The 17,222-nt window shown below is 33.4% G+C and overlaps 1 protein-coding gene across 1 annotated transcript in view; it reads right to left on the reverse strand.

Moving 5' to 3' along the window:
- Positions 1-17,222, reverse strand: part of CCDC73 (coiled-coil domain containing 73) — a 114,287-nt gene that overhangs the window by 70,954 nt on the left and 26,111 nt on the right. The window contains exons 2-5 of the mRNA XM_068554197.1: positions 16,847-16,918; positions 6,791-6,862; positions 5,099-5,134; positions 4,091-4,165 (exon numbers count right to left, since the gene is read on the reverse strand). Of these exons, the coding sequence (XP_068410298.1) occupies positions 4,091-4,165; positions 5,099-5,134; positions 6,791-6,862; positions 16,847-16,918 (255 nt within the window). The remainder of the gene's footprint in view (positions 1-4,090; positions 4,166-5,098; positions 5,135-6,790; positions 6,863-16,846; positions 16,919-17,222) is intronic.

The raw sequence follows: 17,222 nt of genomic DNA on the forward strand, positions 1-17,222 counted from the left end.
TAAAAGGATGAAACAGATATACCAAAGAGTAACCAAAAGAAAGCAGGGGTGGCTAAACTTATATCAGATAAAATAGACTTTAAGTCAAAACTGTCTTTAGAGACAAAGAAGGTCATTCTATAATGCTAAAGAGTCAATTCAACGGGAAGATATAATAAGTATATATGTACCCAACATCAGTGCACTTAAATATACAAAGCAAACATCAACAGATCTGAAGGGAGAAATTGACAGAACTACAATGATAGTAGGAGACTCCAATACCTCACTTTCCATAATGGATAGAATATCCAGACAGAAAATCAGTAAAGAAACAGTTGATGTGAACATCATTATAGGTTAAATGGACCTAACAGACATATACAGAACTTTTCACTCAATAGAAGAAGAATACACATTCTTCTCAGGCACACATGGAACATTCTCCAGGATAGATCATATGTCTATCATATGGTGTATCACAGAAAAGTCAACTTTTATGTGATAGGTCACCAAAAAAGTCTTAAATTTGAGAAGATCAAAATCATTGCAAGTATCTTTTCTGATCACAGTGGAATAAAATTAGAAATCATTAACAGTAAGAAAACAGGAAAATTCACAAATACATGGAAACTAAACAACATACTCTTGAACATTCGTTATATTAAAAAAAAAAGGAGAATTTTAAAAGTATCTCAAGACAAAACAAAAACAATAACACAACATATCAATACTTATGGGATGCACCAAAAGCAATACTAACAGGCGATTTCATAATGATAAACACCTACATTAAAAAAAACCCCTCAAATAAACAACTTAACTTTACATCTCAAACAACTAGAAAAAGAAGAACTAGGCCAAAATCAGCAGAAGGAAGAAAATAATAGAGATTGGAACGGAAATAAATCAAATAGCAAATAGAAAAACAACTGAAAAAAACCAACGAAATTAAGAGTTGGTTTTTTGGAAGAATAAGCAAAATTGACAAACTGTTAGCTAGACTAAGAAAAAGACAGAAGAGTCAAATAAACAAAATTAGAAATGAAAAGGAGACATTACAATGGATGCCTCAGAAATAAAAAGGATCATAAGAGACTATTATGAACAATTATATGCCAACAAATTCTCCCATTAAAAGAAATGGATAAATTCCTAGAAACATACAACCTACCAAAACTGAAGATCGATGAACTAGAAAAACTGAACATACCAATAGCAAATGAGGATATTGAATCAATAATTTAAAACCTCCCAACAAAGAAAAGCCCAGGACTAGATGGCTTCATGGAAGAACTCTACCAAACATTTGAAGAAGATTTCATACAAATCCTTCTTAAATTCTCCCAAAACACGGAACAGGGAACATTTCCAAACTCATTTTATGAGACCATCATCATTCTGACAACAAAACCAGAAAAAGACACTACAAGAAAAGAAACCTACAGGCCAGTATCTATGATGAACATAGATGCAAAAATCTTCAATAAAATTCTAGCAAACAAAATTCGAGAGCATATTAAAAGGATCATACACCATTACCAAGTGAGATTTAATCCCTGGGTTAAAAGGATGGTCCAACATATGCAAATAAATCAATGTGATACACCACACTAATAGAATGAAAGAAAAAAAACCACATGTTCATCTCAACAGATGTAGAAAAAGCATTTGACAAAATTCAACATCGTTCATGATAAAAACTCTCAACCAAATAGGTATATAAGAAACTTATCTCAGCACAATAAAGGCCATTTATAAAGAACCCACAGTGATCACCATAATCAAACCAGTATAAGGCAAGAGTGCCTATTCTCACTACTTCTCTTCAACAGAGTACTGGAAGTCTTGGCCAGAGCAATGAGAAAAGAAAAAGAAATAAAAGGCATCCAAATCACAAAGGAATAAGATTATCTCTATTTGAAGGTAACATAATCATACATATAGAAAACCTTAAAGACAACAAAAAAACTGTTAGAACTAATAAATGAATTCAGTAAAATTGAGGATACAAAATCAGCATACAAAACCCAGCCACATTTCTATACACAAACAACAAACTATTTGAAAAGAAAATTAAGAAAATAATCACAATAGCAACAAAATGAATAAAATATTTAGGAACAAATTTAAGCAGAGTGGTTAAGGTCTGTACACTGAATATTATAAAACATTGATAAAAGAAATTTAAAAGACACAGATAAATGTAAAGGCCTCTCTGTTCATGGATGGAAAATTAAATATTGTTTAAACGTCTGTATTACCCAAAGTGATCTACAGATTCAGTGCAATCCCTATCAAAATCACAATGCCAGTCTCTACAGAAATAGAAGAAACAATCCTAAAATTTATATAGAATCACGAAAGACCCTGAATGGCCAAAGCAATCTGAGCAAGATGAACAAAACTGAAGACATCATACTTCCTGATTCCAAAATATATTTCAAAGCTACAGTAACCAAAGCAGCATGGTACTGACAAGAAACAAAACGAAAGCAAAACCAAAACCAACATGAGACATATCGACCAATGGAACAGAACAGAGAGCCCAGAAATAAATCCACGTACCTGTAGCCAACTGATCTTCGACAAGGACACTAAAAACACATAATGGAGAAAGGACAGTGTTCAATAAATGGTGTTGGAAAAACTGGATATCCAAATGCAGAACAATGAAACTGGACCCTTACCTCATGCAATATACAAAATTTCATACCATAAACAAAAATCAACTCAAAATGGATTAAAGACTTAAACATAACTCCTGAAACCATAAAACTACTAGAAGGAAATTTAGGGAAAGAGCTTCTCAACATTAGGCAATGATTTTTTTAGACATGACACCAAAAGCACAGGCAACAAAAGGAAAAATAGACAAGTGGGACTGCATGAAACTAAAAAGCTTCTACACAGCAAAGGAAATAATCAACTGAGTGAAAAGGCAACCTACACAATGGGAGAAACATTTGCAAACCATGTATCTGAGTAGGCGTTAATATCCAAAATGTAGCAGGAAGTCATATACACACTCAATAGCAGAAAACCCCAAATAACCCAATTAAAAAATGAGCTGAGGACCTAAACAGACATTTCTCAAAGAAAGACATACAAATGACCAACAGGTATATGAAAACATGCTCAACATCACTAATAATCAGGGAAATGCAAATCAAACTCACAATGAGATTACCTCACACCTATCAGAATGGCTGTGATCAAAAAGACAAGAGATAAGAAGTGCTGGTAAAGATGCGGAGAAAAGGAATCCTTGTACTACTGTAATCAGACTAAAGGAAGAAAGCTTGTCAACTGCTTAAACAAATCCACACTACAGTGTGAATTACCTGATTCAGGTAGTAACCATCAAGATCCTTCCACTGTAAAAAAAATTACTTTGCTCTTTGTAATTAATATTATCTATAGGGTGATACTCTGAAATCATGTGAATATCTTTTTCCCCAACAATCTCTATTTTACTTTTTATCTCCTTTTATTGTTTGTCTTCCCCATTAGAATGTAAACTCCACAAGGGCAGAGGTTTTTGACCCTTTTACTCACAGCTGTATTCCCAGTGCTTAGAGCAGGGTTTGGCACATAGTAGACCTTCATAAATATGTATTGAATGATTCATCATCTGTTGTATACCTCTGTATTCTGTTGTATACCTCATACCTCTGTATGAGACTCAATGACTTAAAGGCGAAGTGATGTTTCCTTCATCTTTGTATTTGTAGAAAATAAGCATAGTACTTAGCAAATAATAATAACAATAAATGCTACTTTATGTTAATTTTTAAGGACCATGGATAAATCAGTTATAATATATAGGCCTAACTTGCTTTTGCCATCTATAAAGTGCTAAAAATAACATATATCTAATTATATTACTGTGAGAAATAATGAAAGTTATGTTAACATTTCCTTTTAAAATAAAAGATAAAGCAAAAATCCTACTAATTTGAAATCCAAGGCTCTCAGGAAAAAGTACTAAATTATATATGATATATGAATTTTTTTCAGCTTCACTTTGCTACACTACATGTTTACAGCATTTTACTGATAAAATGCTAAAATACCAAATTACTTTTCAAGCAATACTAAGTTACTTTACCTGTAATGACTTTAATGTTTCCTTCAATCCTTCTATTTCTTTTTCTTTTATTTCTGTAGCAAGCTGATATTTTCCCTTCAAGTAAAAAACTATATTTCAGTACTTTCCAATATAAGTGACATTATTAACAGGGAAAACAAGAGTTCAAGAACCAAAATCTCTACTTGAAACCTAATACTTCACAGAATTTAAACATGTATCTGTACTACACCTTATATTTCTAATGACTTCAAGATATCATAAAATTACAATAAGGTCTATACAAGGTTACAAATATCATGAAATGGAAAATCTCATTATAACAATAAATCATTTTAACAATAGAGCATTCCTGAGAACTTATGGATACTATATAATTATTTAATTCATATGGCTAGAATAAATATATTCTAATCAATAAGACACAAGTACATTTGTTCTATAAATATAAGGATATGAGAAAAATTTTAAAAGAAAGTCTTTTGCTAAAAATAACTCTAAGTTTTAATATTATAAATGACATGTCCTTTGATATAATAAAAACATGTATGAACTATTGAATAGCTAGAGAAAACATTTAATGCCAGATGAATTTCTAGCATTGTTCAGAGTTGTATACTCTTTTCCTGTTGGTCTGCATGCAGATGCAAATCATTTTACTGTTTTTTAAAGAAGGTAATTTCATTGAAAAGGCACTAAAAATATATTATACTTAATAGAAACACTGCAGTATAGTGGAAAGAGCATTAATTTAGGGGCTGAAGAAATCTAGGTTCTAGTCCCAGCTTTGCCACTTCAAAATGGGAGCGTCAGCAAGTCATTTATATCTTACTAGGCCTCAGTACTCTCAACTGTAAAATGATAAGAGCTCGAGTAACATGATTCCTTTAGGTCCTTTCTGTTTCTAAAATTTTAAGAAATTAACAGTCTCCATTTGTTTATTACCAATGCTCCTTTCCATTATGGTGAACAACTGATAATTAAATGCATTTAAATTATGTTTCAAATTATTAAAAAATTAATATATACCTTTTCTTCTTCCAAGGCACACATCTTCATGTGCAACTGATAAAGAATTTTAAAAATTAAAATACAGGTAAGTGAAATGTTACCAGTGATTTACACTGGTCAGTGAGACTACAGAAATGTTTTACATGTCTATATTGTTTGAACTTAGTACAATGTGATTATGCTACTTTTACACTGAGAAAATAAACAATAAAAGGTATAAAAGGGGGAAACAAGATAGTCACCAAAGAAAATGAACAATTTAATCTCACAATCAGAGCACCAATCATCCTTGAAAGTTGTTTTTCCCTCCAGTTTTTTTTAAATGTTTCAATATTTTGCCATCTACTTATAAACAATAACATATAACATTTTCTGAATGCATACTTTTATGAAATTGATATCATTTGTATTTGCACTGACAGTATTTTCTGAAATTTTTAAAAAATGCATATGTTAGTCTAATAAATAAATAATGACATTTTAAAACAGAAAAATTAAGGTGAACTTGCCAAAGGAAACTAATTAAATATTCCAAGCAACACAAGGATACTAGGCAAAGTTGTCAAGAAATACAATTTTTCTTTGGAATTTCACCATCTCATTTTCCATATTCCTCACTTACATTCAAGAATCCTTTTTTTAAAGAGAAAGAAAAGAAGAAAAGAAATTAAAAAAAAAAAAAAAAAGAACCCAATAGCACTTTCTCATCTACCCTTCAATTACCTGGATATTCTTTCTTGCCCAGAGTCCCTTGTGGTAACAGAGACATAGAACTGCTCTCTCCTAAAGAATACTATGCTGTACATTTGGTTTCTGCTTCCTTACCCTTCAATTAAAACTCCCATAACTTAGGTAAAGCCAATTTCAGACTGTAAGGAAATTTATCATCTGCTTAAACAAATCCACACTACAGTGTAAATTACCAATAACCTTAACCCACTAGTGATTAGGTTATATAGGTTTATTTCTTTTTATGCATTTCTCTCTAAACACACACACTTGTATGTAGGTAAAAACAAAAAAGGGGGAAGGAAAAAGGAAAAAAAACATGGTGATGTTGGCATGGCTATAAGGAAAAGCACTTCCAGAGTACATTTTCCATAGGCACATTTCTTACACTTATATTTTATAATTAGGGACTGAAGAGAAATGTGAGGTAGTAAAGAAGAGCTATAGAATTCAAAATAACAGAAGGAGTTGTTCTTCATTTCTTTAAAATATTTTTTTTTCAATTCTTCTACCGATCTTTCTTAGTTGTTAGTAGTTGATATTTATGGAGGTGCATGATAATCACATCTCTTCATCCTTTACATCTCCCTACTTGCATTTCAGCTTTTCACCAGTGTTATAATGTTAGCTTGGGTAAAGGAGTAATGTGGAAAATGTAAGCTCCTATGATATGCTAATTAAAGACAGAAAAGGGAGAAGGGAGAGAAAGAGCAAGAACACACATATCACTAACATATTTCATTTAGGACCAATAAAAACACATCTCCAAGAAAATAGTATTCCTAATTTCTTTCCTTAACTAAATCATTCTACTACATTACATTATTATCAGTTGTGATTCAAAATAACCTTATTTCCTGCTTCCAATAATAACCTTTTTGTCTTCAGTGAGTATGGAGAACAACCTGTCATAATATTCATGAGAAGTGGGAAAACTGCAATATTTAAAACTGTAATGTTTGTCTATCCTTATGAAATTACCTGCTTTTTAAAAACTGCCATTGCTTCTTTGTGTTGCTTTGTTAATGCTTCCTTTTGATTCTGAAGAGTTTCCTATTTTAAAATCATGAAAAGTTAAAACAGATTCTAGCCACTTTCAGTTTTAAATTTTAATTGGGTTCACAAATTAAAGTTAAACATATTCATTGCACATATTATTTTATGCTCTTAAAATGCAACTTAGGACAATTTTATGATTTTTTTTAACTGTCATGGACTCAGCATACAATAATTTTGCTTCCAGTTGCTTCTTCATGATAAAACATATTGCTCTCTAAAATTTTAAACTCTGAATATAGCTTACTTTAAAGTTTTCTTCAAGAAAATATCTTTCATCAAAAGTTATTAAAATTAAGTCTAGTATACAAGCAGACTACAGTCTTATTACAGTTTCCAAAAAAACCAATTTTATTATCTAAGCACAAATGTTTACATGGTAACATATGATTCTTTAAATTCACTGAAATAATTTTTTACAAAACCAAAACTACCACAGGGCATTTTTGAAAAAAAATCCATGTATACAATTCCATTTCTTTCCCCTCCACCTTTTTTTGGTAGAAGTTGTGTGTCCTGTCCTTTAGATTCAAGATGAATTTTTTCTTCTATCTTTATCAAATAATTCTCATAATTTAAAAAATTAGAGCTAAAACTGGCAACCACTTTCAAATGCTTCTGTTATTTTACTCCATGATTCTAAATATACACTGATTTATCAATTTAAAAAATTTATCTACTGACCTCCTATATGATAGCTTTCTTGTACAAACATAATCCTACATGTCCTCCATCTATTCTTCCAACAGAATTATATAAAAATTGTGGCTTAAATCAATAGTCAGTATTTATACTCTTATAACTGCAATTTTTATTCAATGCTAAGCCATATGGTATATCATGATTACATTTCTTTTTTTAAAATTAATTAATTAATTTATTTATTTATTTTTGGCTGCATTGGGTCTTTGTTGCTGCGCGTGGGCTTTCTCTAGTTGCGGCGAGCGGGGGCTACTCTTCCTGGACCCAGGTTTGAACCTGTGTCCCCTGCATTGGCAGGCGGATTCTTAACCACTGCGCCACCAGGGAAGTCCCATGATTACACTTCTATTCTTATACAACTTTTATTTTTCCTTAAGTTAGCAATTACTTTAAAATATTTGAATTCCCATAACTAATTTTGAAAAATAATACTGCCAGTTCCGAGGTCTGTATCAATTGGTTCATATGCTCGGAGGCAAAAAAAAAAAAAAAACAAAAAGAATAGAAAAGGCAAAGTGAGAAGATCCCAAGAATGACTTAGGAAATCCCAAACTGCATAGGAAAACAGGCATTTTTTTTTTAATTTTTAAATTTTTGGCCACACCACGCAGCTTGCAGGATCTTAGTTCCCTGACCAGGGAATGAACCTGGGCCCTGGCAGTGAAAGCACCAAGTCCTAACCACTGGACTGTCAGGGAATTCTCCAGAAAGCAGACATTTAGAAAAGCTGTAGATATTGGACAAAATTTTTCAGAGGATATTGCCCAGTTTTCTTATGAAAATATATTAGACTCTACTCCTGCAAACAAGGAAAGAATGAATTTATAGGACACTTCAGGGATAAATTCTTTGAGGAGCAGATTCTGAAGTAAATATGAACTCCAGCTCTCTCCCCGTTTTTTGTGAACAGCCGTAAATCTAGAAATAGGAGATTTAATATGCAACAAAAACTGGAATGGGAAATAGCCCCATTACTAGATCTCCAAATTCAGATCTTCAAAAAGCCTTAGAACAAAAGAAGAATAAACTGGTACCCTTACAGATAAAACAATTTAATACTCCCACTCCAGTCATCAAGCATGAGAGGAGTGAGTCTCATGGTAAAGACACCTGTAGATACTTATTATAAGCAGAAAAGACACTGGGGAAAAAAAACATCCTAAACTAGCTATGAAAATGAAGGGAAAAAATATCAGGTGGGCAAATCAATGTCACTGCTCTGACACGCACCCAACTTCCCATTTATTCCTCAAACTTACAAAGAGCAATTTCTCTAAATATTAAAAGAAACCTTGAAATTTTATTCATACCATAAACTCTGGCAACATCACATAACCTTTCCCTCAGGGTCAATGAGCTACTCAAATAGGGCGTATCTCTAGTAATTCAAAGATACTCGCCCCATTTTAGCCTATAACCGTTATCCTTGGATTCTCAAGTGAGGAATATTATTTTCTCCTTTATGACGCCACACCCATTAACTTAAGACATAGGAGTCTACTATGCAAATAGCATTGAAAAATTAAACTCCTGTTTTTTTGGAGGATTTTTTTTTTTTTTTTTTTTTAAGATTCCTGGGGATTCTATTCACAATCAGATCGTAGCTTATTTGGATATTGACTTAGGTACCTGTGTGTACCATGGAACCAAATTAAAGATCTCCATGAAGTGGACTCTTTGTGGGCAAAATGTCTTAACTGATATTGGCAGCAGGGTTCAGACTGACCCATCTAAACCTCTACTTAACTTTATACAATACCTCTAAAACCAGAAACGAAGAAGAACTAAGTCAATTGTCCTAAAGCCTAATAAAGAAAGGATGAATCAATCATACCTATACCAGTTTTAAAATTTTGACTTGTTCCCCTGTCAAAAACCCAATGGGTGAAGATTTGTTTAAGACCTTAAAGCCATAAATAAAATATCAATTTCCCCAATTCATTGAGCCCAGATACTATTTTATCTTCAATGCCACCTGACTCTACATACTTTACTACTATATATTTATCTGTGTTCTGCTTTCTATGGCGTCCCTTTACATCAACATAGTTTTACCTGTTTGTTCTGTCCTGGGAGAGTCAACAATTTACCTGGACAGTTATGCCACAGTGGTTTACTGAGGAACTTAGGGACCTTAAACCTCCCTGTAAACTCTACACTTATACAATATGTGGGCAAGCTTTCGTTATGTTCTAAAGATGAAGAGAGCTCTAAGACTGACTCCATTTATCTACGTACTGTTTTAGCTCAGAAAGGACATGAGAATTCCAAAAAAAGTTTAGTATTTTGTAAGAATAAAGTGCATTATTTAGGGTATAATTTATCCCAAGGGGGTAAATCTATTATTCCTGATAAATTATGAGCCCTTCAATACTTTCCAAGGCTGTTTACTAAGAGAAAATTAAGAAGTTGTCTAGATTTCACTGGCTACTGTAGACACTGGGTTCCAAACATCTCTGAAATTGACACATTTCTATATAATTTAAGTCCTCAACAATGGAACCTTTCCCTTAGGAACTTAAACACGGACAAGAATTTTGTGATTTAAAAATAACTCTCAACAGCCCCCCTCACACCCCCGCAATTGGGGTCCTCCAAATTGTCATAAAGCTTTCTATCTATTTGTATCTGAGCAATGTAGACAAGTCCTTAATACTCTAACAGAACATCACAGGTATCATCAGGGCCCAACTGCTTACTACAATCTTCCCCTCAACCCAGTGAGGGGAAAATCCTACTCCTTATCTAAGGATAGTAATAAGCAGCAGCCAAACTAGTAGAGGCCTCTACTGACTTGGTTTAAGGATCTTGTTTAAATTTGATGGTTCTGTATGCTGTACAATCCTGGATGCTACTGAAAACACACTTCTTGGCAAGCAGGCTTACATCCTATGAACTTTTTATTATTTTCTCCCTCACACATTTCAACTCAGTGCTATACTTTAAAGATTGCTACGCTTTTCCCATTACCCAAACAAGAGGAATTCCATGAGATCGAACCTATGTCCAAACAATGACTATGCTTCAAATGGATTTATTAGAAACTCCTCCTAGAAAATCTAGGTTTAATATTATTTGTTGATATATCATTTTTTATAACTGAAATGGGAACTATCAGGCAAGATATACTGGAACAGTCTCAACTGACCCCTAAAACATGACTCCTTACCAGAGGTAAAACCAGTCCTGATGACAGTACTTACCCTCTCAGCAGAGCGTGCCAATTATCAAGAGATAAGAGAGTTAACATAAAACTAATATCAGGTATACCTTTTGGAGTAGTCCATGATTTTGTAATACTGTAGAAACAATGAGAGTTTCCAACCTTAATAGGAATCCCAATGTAAAATGAACAACAGTTTTAAGTACTCTAATGCTTCCTAAGGAGGTGGCTATCATGAAGCCACACTATTAAGGGATAACAAAGGCTAAAAGAAATATCCTAGGTTTATCTTTATGACACACAGGCAGCCCTCAATCAGGTCCTGGCCCCATTATACTCTAAAAAGCTAAATCTTTCTGGAGATTAAAAAATCCTATTTTGGAATGCCCACAACTGGCTCCAGAATCTGAAAAGAATACATGGTTGTAAACTACAAGAGAATCCCTGGCACTTTCAGGATAGACACTTGGTGGCACCAGAGAACCTTGACGAAACTCTGCAAACATATTTTACAAGGAATTACCCATCAGAGCAAAGACATATTGAAAACGATATTCAATTAGCATTGGTGGGGAAATTTTACTAAGATTTTTGAGGATGTCTCTGGTGCAAATCTCATCTGTCTCCCTCACAATCCTAGTAAAACTGTTATCCTTGTAAAATCCAAGCTTCAGGACCCCACTGAACATGTTCAAATGGACTTCCTAAAATAAACCCCTACAGTGGGTTCTGAATATGTTCTGATCATTGCTTGCTATTTCTCTGGATGGATTAAAACTTTTTCTTGAGAGAGAGCTATAATTATGAGAGTAGGAAAAAAATTACTTGATTTTGTGTTCCCAATATGAGGATCTCCAGTAACAGAGGTACTCATTTTACTGGACCTGTTTTTAGAGAACTCTGCAAAGCCTTGTCATTTATTTAGATATTTCATTGCCCCAATCATCCCCAATCTTGAGGAAAAGTAGAGAGAGTTAATGGCACCTTAAATCTGACACTCTTGAACTTCCATGACCAAGAAGGTTATGTCTAACTCTCATGACTATTAAGTCCACACTCTCCTACACTTCACTGGCTTCTACCATACACACCTATTAGAGGTTACCACATGAAACTGGCTACTTGTGCCCCAATCTTGGACATTTTCTTACTTCAGACAAACCTGGCAAAGTACTCCAAGGGCTCAGGAAATATACTTCATAGTCTTATCACCATCTCACATAAGTTGCCTTTCCTCTACATGATCTAAAATGCAGATAAACATAAGCTGAGAGAGTTCATTACCATTAGACCTGCCCTGCAAGAAATGATATGAGTCCTACAGGTTGAATTGAAAGGACATGAGAGAGTAACTCAAAGCCATATGAAGAAATAAAAATCTCTGTAAAGGTAAATACATGAGCAATTTATAAAAGCTAGTATTACTCTAACAGCAGTTTTTATTTCTTTTTTTAAGAAACTAATACTTTTTAAAAAAAGACAATTATTAGGCTAAAAGCTAGTATTACTGTACCTTTGGTTTGTAACTCCATATTTGCTTTCTACATAATTCAGAGACTAATGCATTTTTTAAACTACTAGTTTATTCTCTTGAGCACACAATATATAAAGATGTAATTTTATAATATCAACAACTGAAAGGAGTGTAGATGGAGTTATAAAGGAATAGAGTTCTTGTATGTTATTGACATTAAGCTGATACAAATTCAAATTAGAGTGCTATAATGATAGATGCTAACTGTAATCCCCATGGTAACCATAAAGGAAATAGCTAGAGAATATACACAAAAGGAAATGAGAAAGGCATTTAAACATCTCACTACAAAAAAATCAACTAAACACAAAAGATGATGGTAATGCAGGAAATGAGGGACAAAAAACTATCAGACACATGGAAAACAAATAGCAAAATGACACAAGTTAGTTGCTCCTTATCAGTAATTACTTTAAAAGTATATTTTAACTCTCTCACCTAAAGACAAAAATTGGAAGAATGGATAAAAAACATGATCCAACTTTATGCTGTCTACAAGAGACTCACTTTAGATCTAAAGACACAAACAGGTTGAAAGTAGAAAAATGGAAAAAGATATTCCATTAAAATAATAACCAAAAGAACAAAAAAAAAAAACAAAATTAAAAACGGCCTTTAAATTTTAAGAAGTTACATTAGACAAAGAAAGATATTATATATCCATAAAACGTTCAATAAGGAAGAAGATATAACAATTATAAGCATTTATGAACCAAACGACAGACCATCAGAATATACGAAGCAGGGCTTCCCTGGTGGCACAGTGGTTAAGAATCCGTCTGCCAACACAGGTTTGATCCCTGGTCTGGGAAGATCCCACATGTCGTGGAGCAACTAGGCCCGTGTGTCACAACTACTGAGCCTGTGCTCTAGAGCCTGCGAGCCACAACTACTGAGCCCACATGCTACAACTATTGAAGGCCGCATGCCTAGAGCCCGTGCTCCACAATAAGAGAAGACACCACAATGAGAAGCCCTCACACTGCAAGAAAGAGTAGCCCCCGCTCGCTGCAACTAGAGAAAGCCCATGCACAGCAACGAAGACCCAATTCAGCCAAAAATAAATAAATAAATAAATTTTAAAAAAAGAAAAGAAAAGAATGGGAGAGATCCCTCCTCCCTTTAACGGAACAGAAAAACAATAGAGAAAATCAGTGAAATTAAAAATTGGTTCTTTGAAAAGATAACAAAATTGATAAACCTTTACCCAGATGGACTAAGAAAAACAGAGAAGACTCAAATTACTAAAATCAGAAATGAAAGTGGGAACATTACTACTGATTCTGCAGAAATAATAAGTATGATGAGAGTACTATGAACAACTGCATGCTAACAAATTGGGTAACCTAGATGAAATGGAGAATTCCTAGAAATGTAAAACCTACGAAGACCAAATTATGAAGAAATAGAAAATTTTAATAGACTATAGGAGACTGAATCCATAATCAAAATCTCCCAATACAGAAAAGCCCTGAACCTGATGGCTTCACTGGTGAATTCTACCAAACATTTAAAGAACTAACAGCAATCCTCCTCAAACTTTTCCAAAGAGTTGAATAGGAAGGAACACTTCCTAACTCATGCTTGATGCCAGTATTACCTTGATACCAAAGCCAGATGAAGACACATCAGAATACTACAGACCAGTACCCCTGATGAACATTGATGCAAAAATTCTCAAAAAAATACTAGCAAACCGAATTCAGAAGCATATTAAAAGGATCATACACCATGACCAAGTAGGATTTATCCCTGGGATAAGAGAGTTCAACATACAAAAAAATCAGTCAATGTAATACACCACATTAACAGAATGAAGACAAAAAAGCACACAATCATCTCAACTTATGCAATAAAAAGGATCCAACAAAATTCAATACCCTTTCATGGTAAAAAAAAATTCGACAAACTAGGAATAGAAGGAAACTACCTCAACATAATAAAAGCCATATTTGAAAACCCCACAGTGAACATAATATTCAATGGTAAAGGACTGAAAGTTTTTCCTCTAAGATCAGGAACAAGGCAAGGATGCCCACTTTCACAACTTCTATTCAACATAGTACTGGAAGCACTGGTTAAAGCAATGAAGCAAGAAAAAGAAATCCGATTTGGAAAGGAAAAAGAATTATCTGTTTGCAGATGATATGATCTTATATGTAGAAAACCCTAAAGAGTCCACAAAAAACCTGAATAAATGAATTCAGCAAAGTAGTACCATACAAAGTCACACAAAAATCAATTGCATTTCTATACACTAACAATGAACTACCCAAAAATGAAATGAAGAAAACAATTACATTTACAGTAGCACTAAAAAGAATAAAATACATAGAAATTAACTTAACCAAGGAGACGAAAGACTTGTAAGTGAAAACTACAAAACACTGCCCAAAGAAATTAATTTAAAAATTAAAAATACAAACACATCTTTTGCTCTGGGATTAGAAAACTTCATATTTGTAAGATAATACTATCCAAAGTTATCTACAGATTCAATGTAATCTCTATCAAAATCCCAATAATATTTTTTGCAGCAACAGAAAAACCCATCCTAAAATTCATATGGAATCTCAAGGAACCCAAAATAGCCAAATAATCTTGAAAAAGAAGATCAAAGCTGGGGGACTCACACTTCCTAATTTCAAAACTTACTGGAAAGCTCCAGGAAACAAAATAGTGTTGTACTGGCATAAAGAAAGACACATGGACCAATGGAATAGAATAAAGAGCCCAGAAATAAACCCTCACACACATGGTCAAGGGTGTCAAGATCATTCAATGGGGAAAGAACAGTCTTTTCAACCAAAGGTTCTGGGAAAATTGGATATACACAAGCAGAAGAATGAAGCTGAACCCTTACCTAACACCATATACAAAAATGAACTCAATCAAAACACCACCAAACAACCTGTTAATAAAGCAAAACCATGTTTATTGGAATTCATTGCAGTAAGTGAGGACACTACTTTGACAGAGTCTTAGTAGTATCTCAAAAGGAACAAGTTAGAATTGGGTTATATAGAAGGTTATGGGATTTAGGTGTTTGGGGGAACTTAAGATACTTTTAATTTACATTGCCAATAAGAAATATATGAAAGTTCTATTTTTCTACAACTTTGTAAAGTAAGGTAGGAATCTGGTTTTATTTTTCTTCAGATGGTATACCCAGTTCTAATATCATTTCTTGAATAATCTACTTTTCCCCACTGATCAGAAATGTCACCTTTATCATTCACTAAATTATCTTATGTATTTGGATCTATTTCTGGACTCTATTATAGTCTATCTGTTCATGTATACTACCAAGCTATTTTAACTATTATAGCTTTATAATATATTTAAGAATCTAGTGTGACTAGATTCCTTCACAAAACTTTCCCAGCCACTCTTGTAAGTTTATTTTCACATAAACCTTAGAATCAGCTTAAGTACACCAAACACACACTTGGTATTTTAAATTGGATTGTATTAAACTTACTGATTAACTTAAGGATTCTGATAATTTTCTACTGTTGACTCTCTCTATTCAAAACAAGATATGACTTTACATTCTGACTTTATGTCTGCGTGGAGCTTTAGATTGTATTTGGTGTTTACCTGTTTTTTCTCTCCACAAACAGGTCTCTTTATTTGACCTGTCCCTCATATGTAACCCAACTCTGGTTTCACTCCCATTTCTACACAACCTTGTGGATCTCTCTGGCCTCAAAATTCCCATCGTTGGCCTATCCTCTGTCATTTGAATTCTACTTCTGACATTTTATCTCCAAGTTCCTGTTTCAATATTGCCAAATACTGAGAAGAAGGGTCATCTTAATTAAGCTTTCAATTTTTAGCTGTTAAGATTACTTTGGTGGGGGACTTCCCTGATGGTCCAGTGGTTAAGACTCCATACTCCCAATACAGGGGGCCCGGGTTCAATCCCTGGTCAGGGAACTAGATCCCACATGCTGCAACTAAGAGCCCGCAACCCGCAACTAAAAGATCTTGCATGTCAACAAAGATCCCACGTGCCATGACAAAGACCTGGTGCAGCCAGATAAATAAATAAATAAATATTAAAAAAAAGAAAAGATTACTTTGGTGGAAAAGCAAGAGAGGCACTATCAAAAGTGCCTCTATATGGATAAGGATCAAAAGAGAATCAGATATGATACTATTTTTTTTAAGATTTGGTTATAGTATATAACAACAGCCTAGGAAAATACAGTACTATTCTGAAGTTTCACTTCTTAAAAAATATTTTGACTCCTCTATAACACACAATATGTTTCTCAGATATGAAATAATTCATAGTAGTTTTCAGAGTTATCCTTGTCTATTTTCTTATCAGAAAGCCTGGGGAAAAATGGTCATTCTCACAGAAGAAACTAACACAACATTGTAAAAAAAAAAAAAAGTTATTCTCAGTTTTCTGGAAGCCTAAATGTTCTTAACAGTTTTAGTTGGAATTTTCTTGAGACTCTCTAAAATGATGCACAATTCCCCAAATATGTTTAGGAAATTTAAAAATTAACTTCACAATTAAGGATTAAAATACATAAAATAAAATGCTAATTAGAGGGGGGAAAATACTCACCTTTTGCCATTTAAGTTCTTGCATCTCCATAATAATTTTACCAATCTGCTCTTCATACTGAGCTTCTGCTTCCTAAGTCAAAAAGAAGAAAAATACTATGAAAATTAGGACTTGAAAATTTCCAGTTTCAGCTCTTTCTAGAGAGATAAAAAGAGCATTCTCCCACACTTACAACAAGAAAAAGGGCTGGAAAATTTGCAAATTAAATAGCCAAATCCATCAGGGAACTGAGGTCCCAGATCAACCAAGTAATCCAAAATCTGGATAGAGAAATGGGTTACTGCAGGGAGAACAGAACCACAGCATTTGCTTACCTGGGACATAAGCCATTGAGTACTGATTTAAAAACTCAGCTAAAAGTCCTTAATAAATTTCT

Source organism: Eschrichtius robustus, chromosome 11 (genome assembly GCF_028021215.1).
Source record: "Eschrichtius robustus isolate mEscRob2 chromosome 11, mEscRob2.pri, whole genome shotgun sequence".
In the NCBI taxonomy this organism is placed as follows: Eukaryota; Metazoa; Chordata; class Mammalia; order Artiodactyla; family Eschrichtiidae; genus Eschrichtius; species Eschrichtius robustus.